The sequence below is a fragment of the Acromyrmex echinatior genome, chromosome 15, assembly GCF_024713525.1.
Source record: "Acromyrmex echinatior isolate Ae372 chromosome 15, ASM2471352v2, whole genome shotgun sequence".
In the NCBI taxonomy this organism is placed as follows: Eukaryota; Metazoa; Arthropoda; class Insecta; order Hymenoptera; family Formicidae; genus Acromyrmex; species Acromyrmex echinatior.
In genome coordinates, this window is record NC_141866.1 from 4,930,199 (window position 1) to 4,946,685 (window position 16,487).

The 16,487-nt window shown below is 27.0% G+C and overlaps 1 protein-coding gene across 1 annotated transcript; it reads left to right on the forward strand.

Annotated features, from left to right (window-relative positions):
• The first annotated feature begins 68 nt into the window (after positions 1 to 68).
• LOC105145019 (hypothetical protein) lies at positions 69 to 16,344 on the forward strand. The gene is made up of 4 exons (XM_011054315.2): positions 69 to 1,489; positions 8,615 to 8,757; positions 10,123 to 10,408; positions 11,117 to 16,344. The coding sequence occupies exons 1-4, from the start codon at positions 1,420 to 1,422 to the stop codon at positions 11,329 to 11,331; spliced, it is 714 nt and encodes a 237-aa protein (XP_011052617.1). The 5' UTR covers positions 69 to 1,419; the 3' UTR covers positions 11,332 to 16,344.
• The last annotated feature ends 143 nt before the right edge of the window (positions 16,345 to 16,487 follow it).

Consider the following 16,487-nt stretch of genomic DNA (forward strand, 5'->3'; position numbering starts at 1 on the left):
ATTCTCTTAGGATCGATTGATTCATTTTTCGGTAAATTTTACGCATTAGGTAAATTGCCAGATTCGCACATGTAATTGAATAATCTTGCTATTTACACGTAAATTTACCGAGAGATGAAACAACCGTTCCTTATTGATTTAAAAGTTATTTAATTTTTTTTGTTTATCTTGATTCTTATATGAAATTGCATTTTGTAATACTTATTTAAAAATTTGGTGAGGAATATATTAAGAATTAAATCAAATTATATATAATACGTAAATAAATATAATACATATTTTTTATCAGTGTATATATGTATATATATATATAATATATATATACTGATAAAAAATAATAAATATTTATACAAAAGTTTAATTGGATCCGCTTACTTATTTAATAGTTATTGACCTAAAATTGCAGAAAAATATAATCATTTTGCTATAAGATCAATTATAAGATTATTACAATAAATTTTATAACAAATATTGGTTGTTTTATTTTTTGCAATTGATTTTAGGACGTATTCACAGGCTATATCATCAACATTTTTTGATATTGGCTGATTAAACGTTATTTTATAAGAAAATTTTTTGATTTTTCAAATTATATACAGACATTCTACAAACACAAATCATGCAAACCGAAATGTACATACATGAATCGCATAGAAGTAGTAATAGATGTATTAATGATGACATATGCATCAATGACTGACATTGTCTTGTTTGACATTTTTGCACAAAAAATAAATTTTCTTATTAAACGTAATATATTCTATAATTACAATACATAAAATTTGAACAAGTCCATTTAGCAGTCTTCTTCAAATAAATGTTCAAATATTGTTTTTTTTTTTTGACCTGAAAAAGTAATTTGCTCTCTAAAATTTCTTTTTCTGAAAGGCTGCAAAGACGTGCTTGGAAAATCCGCTGTTTCAAGTATCAAATGCAGCCGGGATGATGCTGCAGGAAGAAGAAGAGAGGACCAAAGCGACACGATGGCTCATACTCTCGTCGTGCGCATACTCCCGAAGCGCCGTTGGAGACCCGCTGCTGCACCTGCGAGTCGAGGTTGCCGTAGCCGAGGATTGGCCATTCGGCAGTTGGACCTTGGCGTGCGTGCCGTGAAAATGTCGACTCCTGACTGTACTGGTGGCCGCGCATACACATAGGACGAAGGGTTGCCGGGGGAGAGAGAGTTACCTTTCGTGGCGACGGTCACCGTGCTCCAAGGCCTCCAAGGCCATTTGAAGACCTTGACGAATGTCAGCGTAGATAAAAGAAAAAGACGCGAAGGGAGATACGCGCGTCCGAAGCCCTTATCTCAGGGGGGTAGTCGCGCCACGAACTGCCACGAGGTTCACGTGCCTTTCCCCGATTCGGCGCTCCGATTAGCCGGTTCTCTGTATTCCACGCGGAATTCCATCCGAAACGATGAGGCTCCAGCGGATGCTGCTCGTCGTCGGCTATCTGATGCGCTATTACATCACCCGTTCAATAGCCGGTGAGTACGAATGCACACGTACTCGCAGGTATACGTATGTTTTCCCGGCACACACCTGCCGCCTTTGTAATTATAATTTTTAATGAGAAAATATGTTATTATTTTGTATTTATTAAACTGTAAAAAACTGTATTATTACATTTTGCTATTGTTGAATTGTATCAAATATATCATTTTTTGTTGTTACGTTTAACGCATTCTGTATTTGGAAAATATACAAATACAGACGTGCACGTGTTGAAATTTGAGAGAAGAATTTGACCGCGTGGAGCTAAATCCGACGCTCGGAAAATAAATGTGTATGCAGAATTATAACGTGTAAACGCTCACAAGTTCATATGAAATAATATTGTGAGGGTTAACTCTCCAGATTTCTCAATCTTTTTTTAAATATCTAAAAAAAATATCTCTATCATGTTTCAATGATTTTTTAAAACACATTAATTTTTAAAAATCAATATAAGCAGAATATAAGAGATATAACGAAGCGGTTAATTTGATTTAACAATTGATAGAGGAGAAGATAGATAGAGGATATTATGTCCCCTCCCCTATTTATATTTTAAACAATAACTTGATTAATAATTAATATTTAAATTTAAAACGTAGTGATTACATTCGTCAAAGTGTTGTTTATTCCATTCTAAAGTCAAAGTTACAAAATATTTTATTACTTAGAATATTATTTAGAAAAATACAACAATGCTAGAAGAAAATTTGAGAGGCTATATTATTACTACAGGGTACATGATAATGTGATCTTCCACAAAAACAGATTTCAGAAATTGGTTTTGTATAAAAAAAAACACTACTTGGTTACAAAATTAATAAAAAAGTAAAATATTGCAGAACGTTTGTACACATAATTCCTTCTGTTGATTACTAAAAATCTATAGAACGTATAACATAAACTATAAATTAACAGAATTTTAATTAAATCATTGAATAATTATTTTGATATGAAAACCTCGAGGCCGTCAACAATCAACACGCTTAGAAAAATCAACACATTAGCAAAATGCTGCGCTATTTAATGCCAAGCTATTGTTTAATTTTATTCAACTTAAAATGGGTTCAATCAAATAAAATGTTAAATAAATAACATACTTAAATATGTAATACATTCATGTGATAATATGCTCACGTTTGAGAAGAATGATAATATGCAATTAAATATTAAAATTTAATTAAATATCAAACTTTAAAAAACATTTTGAAATGCTTAAGATAAATGCTTTATAATAAATGCTGGCTATTGTGTATTGATATATTAGCGTCATAATGGTGAGTTACTGAACAAATAATTTCAAAGTAATCACTAGAATTTGCCACTTAATAATGGAGATGCATTAAGAGAAGCCATTATACCTTTACGCTGGCTAATATCATCCTCTAATTATCCTCTAATTAAATGAGATATTTACAAAAAAATAAATAAAGAATTTCTATGAATGCGAACAAATCTCTTGTTTAAAAAGAAATATTTTTTCTTCCTTTCTTTCTTTATATCCTTTCTAAATATCAGATACATTATTTTATTACCGTTTCTTCAACATTTCTAAACAATAATTTTACTTAAAATTTAATTTTAATTTTAATTTTAATTACAATTTCTATACGATTAAAACAGTATTTATAATATATATGTAAGTTTTTTTTTTTAAATTATATACATACCGTAGCTTTAATTTATTGCCATTCGCAAAATATAACTAATAAATATAACTAAATATATTGTACTCTGTGGCAACTTTGAAGTTTGATAAGAGTAATAAATATTGTACACTGTGGAAATTAGTGAAAGAGATTTATTATAACTTCTCTTCCTCTCTCAGCGTTCAAATCTTTTGTCATATGCTATGAAAAAATGGTGCGCATTGTAAAATATAATACTGTGTATCATATTTTATAATGTTCTAGGGTTAATATAATTTACTTTTAATTTAATTTAAGCTTTTAGGTATATATTTATTTAGGAAGTAATTTCATACTTTTTCATTATTTTTTATAATGTTAAAGTAAAAACATTAGATTTAAAAATTTCATTATTTAATACTCAATATTTTTTAAAACTTAAAATTCTAAGCTAGTCTTTATATAACAAGATTCTTTATTTTTTCGTAGATATACGTTTAATATATAAAAATAATATAAATAATATATATAATAATATAAATAATATTAGGTGTTGGAATTAATTCGTAGCGTTTTACAAGTGATGGGAAGTACTTTCATTAATGTATTTTTTAATGCTCATGTGAAATAAATAACATTCTTTCATTAAAAAACGCTACGAATTAATTCCAACACCTAATAATATAAAAATAAATATATCGTATTTTTTTTAATTAGCCAAAAATATTTTATAATGGAAATTTAAATATTGAAAAATGTTTTGTATAATACTTCATATCTAATATAGACTACATTTCGATAATCATTGCCAATACTGAAAACTGTGGTATACATATATGTAACGTTAAGTATAAATTTTCAATATTGGCAGTGAATATTGAAATATACACTCATCTTAATAATAATATTAATATTTAAAAAAATGTTTAATAAAAATTTTTAATAAAATCTGAGTTCATGAATTACAATTTAATTTTTTAAATATGAACATATATTAAAAAATAAGAATATTAATGTACAGAATTATTGAAAATGTATTATTCAATAATTCTGTACATTAATATTCTTATTTTTTAATATATATTCATTTTTAAGAAATTAAATTGTAATTTACGAACTCAGATTTTATTAAAAATTTTTATTAAACTTTTTATTTAATTTTTATTAAAATTTTTATTTAATTTTTTTTTAATATTAATATTATTATTAAGATGAGTATATATTTCAATATTCAGCCAATACTGAAAATTTATACTTAATGTTACATATATGTATACCACAGTTTTCAGTATTGGTAATGATTATCGAAATGCAGTCTATATTAGATATAAAGTACAAAACATTTTTCAATATTTAAATTTCTATTATAAAATATTTCTGGCCAATTAAAAATAATACGATATATTTATTTTTAAGAGTTATAAAGATAATGAGAGATTAAAGCAACGATAAAAATAATGGCTAAATTCATTATTATTATCAAAAAAGTAATGAAAATTGTAACGATGTCATAAGTGACGTGATACTCTTCGCAATCCTGGAAAATAAACTTTTTCTTTAAATATAAGCACATTTATTATTAATAATTCGTTAAGTTTCTTTTATTTACTTTACGATAATATATTATAATATCGTAAAATACTATATTCTTATTTATTCGTTGTTTAACATTCGTTTAATTATAATTATTTGATAACATCATACAACCAACATTTAATTATCGGCGATAATCTAATATTGACACAAAATTATAATCTAATATTGTCAATGTTTCAGTCTTCAAAGGTATTGAATATCTGGAGGAAAATTGATTCTTGGATATTATAACATTGTTAGCATGTGGTGCATGCGTAATAATAGATAAAATTCAGCGCAGATTATGTGACATCAGTGGTCCCTATACTGTAGATAAATCGCTTAATACCGCCATTCGGTGTGTGTTGCATTTACGAGTATGTTTTAAGTAATTGCAATACTTGTAAATCCGTTTACACATTTATAATAGTCGAAGCGTACCTGAGACGGGTTCTTAATTGGGAATAATATTATATGTGTGTTCAATATAATGTCCACTAAGATAATTTATAAAAATTATTCCTTTGTAACTGATTATTTTTTCCTTACTATTAAAAAAATGGACCGATATTTTTAATTTAATCTGCATAAAAATATTGTACGATTTACAGACTCGTTGACTAAATCAGTTCGTTAATATTGAATTAATGGTACGATTAACTGTAATAACAATTAATATTAACTCAACACATTTTAATTGGTTACCTATTAATTAATTTCATATGGTAGCGGAAAGAGATAAAGGGCAGCGAAGATAAAGCAATTGATTTACTGAATTAATGACGCTTTAGCGGACACCTTGCTAACGAGGCGCCATTGTTCGCGATTTCAAAAGAATCTTCGAATGTACATCCTGTCAGTTCAAGAATCGATTCGTTAAAAAAATGCTAAAAAGACGTTACATTTTTTCTGTTTGTTAGTATTAAATTTTATTATCTAGGCATGTTTTATGTTGTACACAAAACATAATACACAATATGTAGAATAAAAATAAATGTTCTGAAAATGTATAATTTTGTTTAATTAACTGGTACTATTAACATATTGTATGGCTCAGAATTATACATATTACATCTATTTTTTTCTCAAAAACAATTTATTCGAAAATTTATTGGTAATTTAAATTTCCTCTGTAATTTATGAAAGTAATTTTGACGAACGAATATTTTTAATTATATATTTATATTACAATGTAACCACATGTAAAAATAAAATAATCTTTTTTACTCAATAAATCTTTTAAATCTTATTAATTAAAAAATGAACATATTATACATATATTACATTTAAATTTCAAACACTTGTAAATAGTACAAAATTTTAAAACCGCAGTAATAGTTCCAAAATTTGATTATTAGATTCTGCAGATAAATGTTTCTGGGTCATACACCGAATACAGAAAATATCGCACAGCAGTTTGTTGTATTGTATATATACTATGTACGTTGCGGCGTCACAAACATTTGAAAATCTAATTAAAAACGCTTTCGTCAGACATGGTTAGAAACAAAAGGAATTTTTTGAATAGATGTTCTTCAACGCTCACGTAATGACTTATACAATTGCAACGAGTCGCAAGAATAGTCGAACATAAAAACTCAAGTCACTCATTACTTTGAGTTCGTTTACGGTAACTGAGCAAGCATTTGCCCTAGAAAAAAACTGTACTTAATTCAGAGTTCGTGCAGTAAACTTCCAATTTTATAGTTTACAACATAGATGTACGTGGAATGACAATCAGGAAGTTACTGAAACTAAATAATTATTATTTTGTAACAAATGAATGAAATGAAATAGATTGAATACCACTCAGCAAAATCTGTTACTTTTTTTAAATAACAAGATTACACATTTATAAACTTGTAAAAATGAATATTATGAAAGGTTGTTTCTCTTTTATAATAATTATCCCATAACCCAATTAACATGCAATTTGAAATATTATTATTTAGATCATTTTTAATTAATTTTTTAAAAAGAAGTACTACGTTTTCAATTTATTTCAAAGAGCTTAAAACGTTAAAAAAGTAATTTGTTGCTAATGTTTTTTTAGAACTTTATATTTTATATGGAATATTTCGTATACGAAGGTAAATTATGACAGTGATATCATTGCATATTATAGGATCAATATTGTATAAGTAGAGCAAAAGATGTCTATTTCAAAAGACTGAAATCTGTTATATACATGGCAGCTACAAATGCTTTATTATATTGTATGAAGTATCAATTTTGATATATTTGGCATCCGTACATACTTGAATCTATTTATGCATCAAAATGATGCAAAATTTTAACAGTTGCATCTGTATAATGAAACTTTCACATATGTAGAATTGTAGAAGATATTAAATGTAATATTGAAGATAAATAATCGATAATAAATCGATTATAAATAAATAATAAATTACCTACAATATTAAATAATTCTAATATCCTACAATATTAAATAAATCAATGGATATAATATTTTAAGTTGCATAGATATCAAGACATGATAGATTTTCTGAGTACGTTAAAATTAATTATCACATGGATTCGCTGGCTGAATTGTTTATAATCCGCAATTTTAGTGTCCTATAATTAAGAGATCATAAGTACACATTGCCTGTATATAAAATGGAAAAATTAACTTTTTTATTCTAACTACAAGCTTGATTGATTAACATCCTAGTGTTATCCCAGGGCTTCGTAACTCATCACGTGGCTACAATATTTATTTGTTTGCGCAATGTGCTATCCTATTTTCTTCACGTATCGATCTCTTGTCACACTCGTTACCTATACTACTTTGTACCTCTTCACATTCGTCGCTTCCATATACATTTCACCGGAAGACCCAAGATCAATACGTGCCCTTTTGGATGCAAGATATTTTGATCAGTTCGAATGTTTTTTTCAATTGCAATAACAAAAGAATAATATTTGTTTAATAATCAGATGATTCTAATGGACTAGTTTCAGAAAAATATATAACATTAATTACTGAGCTTGTTAAAGTACATCCTCTTCTATTTTTTTAACTATTTAATTCTATTATTTAAATATTGTTTTTTTTTTAAGATTTATATGTTAACTCTTAAATGTAAAATTGGTCGAGGCTACGCCAATTTTATTAGTTCAATCTTGCCCGATCGAACGACGGTCCGATGAACTTTCACGACTGTCTAAAATAATGACCTAATATACAAATAGTTCTCACCGAACAAAATGAAATATTTTAGCTTCAACATGAATACGCAATATTATTGCATAATTGCATGAGATTAGTATAACTGGAAAGAAAATTGCTACTTTCAAAAAGTTGTAAATTTTTTTTTACATTGATCTATCAAATAATTCAGTTCGATGAGTTCTAAAAGTTGAAGAAAATAAAAATATAGTTCAATTTAAAATCAAACAGATTTTTAACAGATCCTGATCTTGTGATATAAATCACACAAAATATCTAAGTTTAAAAAATATGATGATTTTACTGTGTCAAGTTTTTTTACATCGAGAATAAAAGATTACTTAAAAGATCATTTTCGTAAGTCTGGACCTTAGGTCACCCTAAGACGCGCAAGGCGCAGTCGTAATTGCTTGCTCTAATTATGAAATTGGGTTGTGGAACACATGGGTATGCGTTCGTGTCATACGCGCAAATTTCCGCAAGCGGATTCAATTAAAACGATCGTCTAATTTGGCACGATTTCATTGTTAAGGGAATGCGTCATGCTGCGATAAATTGTATGACGATTGTAATTATAGATTGATTTAAAATAACGAAGTAATTTAAAATAATCACATCGTTATTTTATTTTATTTTTTTTTAAATAAATAGTAATTCGACTAAGGAAGAAAATTTATTGAAACACACTGAGAAAAGCAATCCTTCAATCATTGATGAATTTTTCATTTATATTTCGATTACAGCACCTATGAGAGCGACAAGTCAGACTTTATTGGATGAAAATGATATTACGTTTCGGGATGACAGCGATGATGACGTCACGACAGAGGACCCGTTTCTCAAAAAGTGCATCGTAGATGGGAATTCTTATTTTCACAGTCAAACGGTAACGGCTAACAAAATATACTATCGATTTTTTTACAGAAAAATTTTTTCCAATATTATGAAAGGAAATTTACAGAGAAAAAATGTTAAAATATTGGTATCTCCAATCTTTACAAGAATTAATAAATAAATAATAATTTATAAATAAATAAATAAAAATAAAAAATTATTTTAAAAAATTTAATAAAGAGTATTAACTCTTCGGTGTCACTCGATATTTCTTTGTTATGTGTCTATCACGCTGAATATTGTGAGAAATATAACATTAAAATAAATATATTATAACAATTTTTTTCAATCGAAACACCAGACACTACACAAGAATATGATGGTAATAAGTAAAATGTATGTATCTTCATTAATAAAAAATATAGCATAGCAAAAAATAATCTCTGATATGTCACACTAGAAATGGCATCGAAGAGTTAAAGATAATAGACATTTTTTATTTTAAATGTAAAGTAACAAAAATTATATATAACAAACAGAAATCACATGCTTGTGTTTACACGTTTAGTAAAAATTCTTTTTCTCTCATCTTTCTCTTCCTTTCTATCTCCTGCGTTTTCCTCGAATTGATTTTTTATTAAGTGTTGAGAAAGTGCTGAGAAGGATCATCATTTATCACAGCTTCAAAATCTTTAGCCTCATATCTCTGTAAGTAACTTTCTCAGAATTCTATTACAGTAAACTCTATTTAAACTGATGAATATACTGTGTAATCCATTTGGCTCTCTAAAATTTTGTCCGTGAAAAGCTTTTCGTTTACAATTATATTATTTACAATTATTTAAAAAATTTTAACGTTTTAATATTAAAAGATTATTTTAATTTTGAAACTTTCAATTTTTTAATAAATCATATTAATAGAAAGTATATGTATAAATCATACAATAAAAAGAAGAGTTTCAGAGAGAAATTCGAAATTTGAAATATTTTCTACAGCCGATTTTAGTTAGTATAGGGGGCGAAATAAAAACAGGCTTTTTTTTTAGATAAAATAGGGAAAATTTCAAAAACTAATTAATCGATTTGAAATTTTCAGGAATTATTCTACATGATTGGCTACGTACCTCGAGCAAATTTTTTTGTTGAGAATTTCATACTTTTTATGCAATAAAATTATCAAAAAAATTAACATTTATTGTAATTTTGATACCTAAATTTTGGACGATTTTGTAATTTGCTATCTATTAACAATTTTGATACGTGCTATTGCGACGCTCATACTAATCAAATATCTTCATGAATTTTTTGTTTCAAACGGATAGTTTTAAGGACCCAATTTTCTGCGCAAACTAAGCATTTTTTTCTTAATATTTTTTTCCATTAACTCTTTTTCTAAAAACGTCCTTTTACTGTTCAGATACCGTCGTATGACTCGAATTCACACTGTCTGTGCGTCGTCGGTGAAGTTTACTGTTGGTGGCAAAATTATAATTCGAACATCGTCTCGTCGCTTGGCTCATCTTCTCCGCGATCGACTACAGTGGAAAGCACTTCATCTCTGGAAATGAGGACGGACATTATTATGGAAGACTTTGAGGCTTCCGGAAATTTTGACTCGTCAGTTAGCCAGCAAGGACACGTAGAAATTAACACCACTTTGTCAGTCACAACGCCTTCTGTACCGACTATTTGCCTTGTGATGGGTATTAATTAATTTTTGTTCTTTCTAATTAATTATCGTAATATTTTAATTTAAATCTTAGGCCGGTATTCATAGTCGATTCTTATTTTAAGATCGTCTTAAATAATGTCTTAAGACGTTAATGCGGCTCTCTGATTGGTTCGTGACATCTCAAGACAGAACTTCAGATGCAATCTTGAATATAAGAACTGACTATGAATATCGTCCTTTAAGAGTCTTTTTATATTGATCGATATTCCTTGTCACAAACAATACACAATAATTTAATTACATCTACATATATATTCAAGAAATATAAATAAAAAACTACTTTTATTAGATAATATGTTGCATATTATTTTATTAAATATAATATATGTATATTATACTTATTTATTTAATCTAATTTTAATAGCTTTCTAGAATTATTTTTGTATAATATTATTTATTTTCCAAATTGTTTTTATTATAGCATAATTATTATATAAACGTTTGAAGATTTAAAATTTTGTTTTAAAATTTACTTCTCTCGTACCCCACATCATCTCAGTACACACAATAGTACGTTTAATATTCATAGTATCTCGACGCAAGATAAAAGCATGAGCCTTTATATACTTTAAAAGCCTATATTTTCTTTTATGTATTATAAAAGCTGCGCGTTCATATGAATATATGCGGTTCCGGCCTTTTTATACAAAATTCGTATATCATGAAACTTGAATTATAGGGAGAGAATATCGACAGGGTGAGATACTACCACACTCAACCGGGAACTGCGTCGAATGCAGCTGCGGATCTGAAGGCCGCATCGAATGCTCACCTAAAGACTGTGTGGCACTGCGACCCGAGATATTAGTTGCACCTGATAAATCCGAGGTACCCGACGGCGATTTCGAAGTTTTCAACTTAGTGCGGGATTGGGATATCGACGAAAATTTCTAAAGTGTCTGATAACGAGTCGTACAAACTTGCTCAGTTCTGATTGCTGCGATATTATTAACGTTGCCGAAAGGCTAACTTCTCGTTTAATTAAACGCGACTTCAAAAACCATTCAAATGTGAACAGATATCTGCAAATGAAAATAGATCCTTGAGAGTAGATTGATTCTCGAATGGATTCGGATTATCGAAATTGAATGAAAAAAAAGTAAGAAGTATATAGATTGGCGTTTATATAGTTTATTGCGGTCAGCACGAATAATTGAATAATATTTATATCAAACTCTTCTTAATATTTATTTAAGTATAATCTTGGACTTTTTAAATAATAAAATAATTTGATTACGAGATTATAGAATTAGAAAATTTGCACTTGACGATTTTTGACACTAAGAATGATCGCGTTTTTTGTTTTATAAGAAAGAATTTTTTTTTTCTCCCCGATCAAGGATGTGCCTTCAATTATTTGTTATATACGTCATGGATAAAAAATCAAAACGGCGTAGAAGGCATAGTCCTAAAATAACTAGTCTAGATTTTTTTTTTATAAAACTTTCAACGAGTGAGAAAAAAAGCCTATTCTAAGAAATATATTTTACGTAGATATCCTCATTAAAGTTTTCTTTTCGAAATGCAAGTAGATTAAATACTCTTTATATAAATATCTTTTGATAAATTAATATCCATCTATTTCAAATCTATCCAATTTCAGCTCCAAAGCTAAAATGCAAAGCCATTGACGCAAAAAAATCAATATGGATAAGATTTCGGAGACTGTAAAGTGTTGATACATGTCTGAGCGCTTATCAACATTTTATCAGGATCGGATTAAAGTTTTTGCCGTCCCTAGGTAGTGAAATCCTTGCTGCCCCCATTCAACCTTCCAATAACCGTATACTTATAACGAACAAAAAAAGATTTCTGCAAGGATTGAAGTAGCTTAGCTTTATTACTTTCATGCATACAGTACATGCGTACATTTTATTTTTTATATTTGAACTTTACGCGTTTTTTTCACGGCAAACTCATTGATTATGTAATTTTCTCAATCGTGTCTAGCAAAATATGGTTATTTTTTTAAAACTTCTTTTAAAGAAAAATGCTGCCCTTCTACATTTGTCGCTTCTAGGCATAGCCTAAATTAGTCTATAGTGCATAATATGACACTGCACTTTACAGTCCATGAAATCTTACTCACATTAAATTGTTTGCATCAATGACTTTACATTTTGGCTTCGCATTTGTTCATATTGGACAGGCCTGATCCATTTTATCAATTGTAAAAAAATAGAGCTTATTATTTTTTGTTTAAATAATATGTGAAATTTCTTCATTTTAATTTATTTGATTTGAATCCAATTTGTAGGTATGTCTAGTACAATAATTAATTCAGCGAGTAGAAAATTCGTGTCTGTATAGATTCGATATAAGAATGTTTTTGTAGACGACGGCCTATAAATTAATCATAACACATGTACGTCAGCCCGCCTTATGTACATGTGAGAAATGCTATTGAAAATGAGCTTAGCCATTACTAGTCACAATAATACAACGTAAAAGATTGAACAATACTCTTCGTCATACCTCATATCCTAATAGATGCATAATCAAATATTGTAGTGGAGATTGTGTAATTTATGTCACATATATATATACACATATATGTGAAATGATGTATACCGTCATATTATATAATCTTATATACATATTTACAATAGAATAATGCTAATAATATGAATAACGAAAATCCCTTGTTGCAGTTTACATGATATAAGAGATTGAATGATTATAGAAACGTCAAGTGAAAAAAATCACACAATAAGAAAAAGAACATTTAACGAAACACTTAACATTTAATATATACAATATATGCACAATATATATTATATATAATATATACTTTGTATCATATATATAAATATCATATAAATACAATATGTTTGATTTAAATGTATACACCCAGTTATTTTTTTTATAAATCTAGAGTTAAAGGAGATAAGAAAATTTTTTGAAAATTATTTTGTTTAAGAAGATCTGTACAATGACTTAAACAAAAGTTCTGAATAGTTTTTTTAGTAAAAACTTTTACTGGAAATATTTTGTTTCTTATAATTAAAAGCGACATAAGTAACAATATCTCATGAACGACTATTGAAAATCACATTTTATCATTACATTATTGAATTTACATCATAAAATATCTTACAAAATATGTTATTCTATGTAAGAAGATAAAACTGCCATTGAAAGCATTTCTTTAAAATGATTTAAAACTTCTATTTAAAGTCATATAAATCTTCTTAAACAAAATATCTTTTATTTGAAAGAATTGTTTATAACTCTATTATTAAAAAAATAACTAACAATAAGTTTATATACTTAATCAAACACATTGTATAATTATATACGATATTTACTATTATAGCATTATATTATATCACATATATAGAGTAATATATGATTATAATATTTTAATTATAATTAATCATATGATATACTAAAAAAAACTGAAGTATTAAGAAAGAAATAATATCGCATATAATCTGTATTGCGATAATATGCGTTTAAGATTGCAGTCAGATAATATTTTTAGCATGTCAGGACCAAATAACCTCCCTTCCTCTTTTTAACTCTCGCCCTCAATTCTTATTCTCATAGCATGCATAGAATGAAAATATCGTTTAATCATGTGCATAACGACATTTTTATCCTAGGCAGGTGTGACTAATGTGAAATAACGAGGAAAAACAGCACGAGAAAATTTAAAAAATACGAAAGTTGAAAGACTTAAAGTTACAGAGGTGCTAAGAGATAATAAGAATACGGAGGTTCGATTGTATTCGACTACATTTTATACATATAAGTATAAACCGCGATGTTTACTTTTGTAAACACTGTTTTTATGTTCAGTTTTGTAAATACTCCCTAGCTAGTTTTGAAAATATTTCTTATGGCTCGTGGATATGCGTGCAAAACAGTCGCATAGTCTGAGTGCCATTTTTGCATAGACGATAGCGACCTAGTAATTTATAAGCGACTTTGTTAAACATATATGAAGGATATTTCCAGAATGTTTTTTATTATATTGAAAAATTATTTTTTAACGTAAGTCATATCGATAACAAATTCAATTTTTTTTTTCATGACTGAAGAACCCATGCAATATGTGAAAGTGATAGAACTGTATAATTATACACTTTTGCGACGACGACAACAAGAAATCGGTTGTATAATTAAAGATAATTAAATTAAATAATTAGTAATCTCTAATGTGATATATACATCACAAAGATAACTTTGTCTAACAAATTTACAAGTTTAGATCGGAGAGTTGTTCTTTCATAAGAACTCTGATGGAATGTCTGAGTACTGTTATTAATTTTGATAGTTAGAATTATAATATAAATGACAAATTTATTTTTCAACATTTATTTTTAATAATTGAGGGAACGGATAAATATAAAAAAAGTTAGATTTCGTCTCCCTTTGTTTTTAATTTTTAATTAGTAGATAATCTTATGATCGAATAATAAAAAATTTAAATAAATAATAATAAGAAAATAGTTGCCCTGAAATTAAAGAATTATTCTTTGCAGAATTATTCTCTGAATCAATTTAAAACTTCTTAGATATTTATTGAATATTAATTTTTGAACAATTTTTTATGCATTTTAAAAAAATTTTTCATTATCTCTTGCATGAACAAAAATTAACAGTTGTAAAATTTAAATTAATTTTTATTATTTATTATCTTTTTTGTGTTACAGAAACGCATTACGAATATGTATCAGTTTCTACTTATTCTTTTTAAAATGAAGTATTCGATAATTCTATATTGTTACAAAAAAATCATAAATAGAAAGTCATGGAAATGATATTTTTGAATATCTTTCTATACAAGGATTAGTTATAGTTAGAAAATTAGTTACTGAAAAGAAAATTAGTTACAAAATATCTTCTAAGTACTGACAATCCTCATTCGTTAAACCAACTATAATATAAAATCTCAATATAAATTCTGTCAATATTTTATTATATAAAAATATAATAAAATGTCTTAATCGAATTGAAATGCAAACATATCACTTCCTTACTTTAAAAATGATAACTAAACAAATAAAATTTCCCAAAAAAAAAATATTTTTCAAATTATTTTTAATTGAAAATTATTGATTAAAAATCAAATTATATTGGAAAAAATGTATTCTTAATATGATCAAATGTCATTTTTATTATTTTTATTTTATAATGTTTAAAAACTATTTTTTTAGCTATTACTTTTTTTTAAACTACTATTTTTGTAATTGTAACAATTTTGAAGATTTTTTTAATAAAGTTTAGTTCATTTTTGATAAATGAGTAATGTTTATTTAACTAATTCATGATAAAAACTTGAAAATCACATTTTTTTAAATAAAGAAACGATATGCTCTGAAGTTATAGCTTTAAAATATGTAAGTTATTTGAATCATTTTTATTTTTATAAAACGAAAACGTCTTGACTAGTTATCAATTGCTGCACATATGATTTCTAGTAGAATTTTAGTTACTTCTTGAATTTGCATCTTACAATTAAAAAATTCTAAATTTGTCTTCTTTTATAATTCTTTTCTATATTTCATCGTTTGTGATGTACGACATTTAAATTAGAACTGCCGGAAGAGAGAACAATCTTCATAATAAATACATCTCACTCGTAACTCTTCTATTATCCTTATCAATTGATTATTTAGAAATTTATTGACAGAATTTATAATTGTGTAATGGTATCCTTCTGTATGGAAACCTATAAATCTTTTAGAAAATTCCTCGCAAGAAAGTGGCACATCATCGCGGGACCATTTTAATAAAAATAAGTAAACCATCTATTATTTTTTGCTTTTGTTCACACTTGAATAATGATCTCGTACGTCTTCCAATTATCTTACGTGGAATTGTATCTGTATCGTGTTCCTGCGATTATACACATGTCTTCACAGAAAAATTGTATTCGAAATAAAGAAAGATCTTATGACACATGTGTGAATATTTATATTTTATCATCTTTCAATAATATATATATTGTTTATTTTATTTTCTTTGGAACATTATATGTATATTAGATCTGTTTTTATTCTTGCATTACAGACCTCTCTTTCTCGCTTTTGCTAAATATCAAA

Excerpts from the sequence above, each read along its gene's own strand:
- LOC105145019 (XM_011054315.2), top strand. The coding sequence starts at position 1,420 with ATGAGGCTCCAGCGGATGCTGCTCGTCGTCGGCTATCTGATGCGCTAT. Across the intron at positions 1,490-8,614 it reads CATCACCCGTTCAATAGCCG|CACCTATGAGAGCGACAAGT; the intron begins GTGAGTACGAAT and ends TTTCGATTACAG. Across the intron at positions 10,409-11,116 it reads GACTATTTGCCTTGTGATGG|GGAGAGAATATCGACAGGGT; the intron begins GTATTAATTAAT and ends CTTGAATTATAG.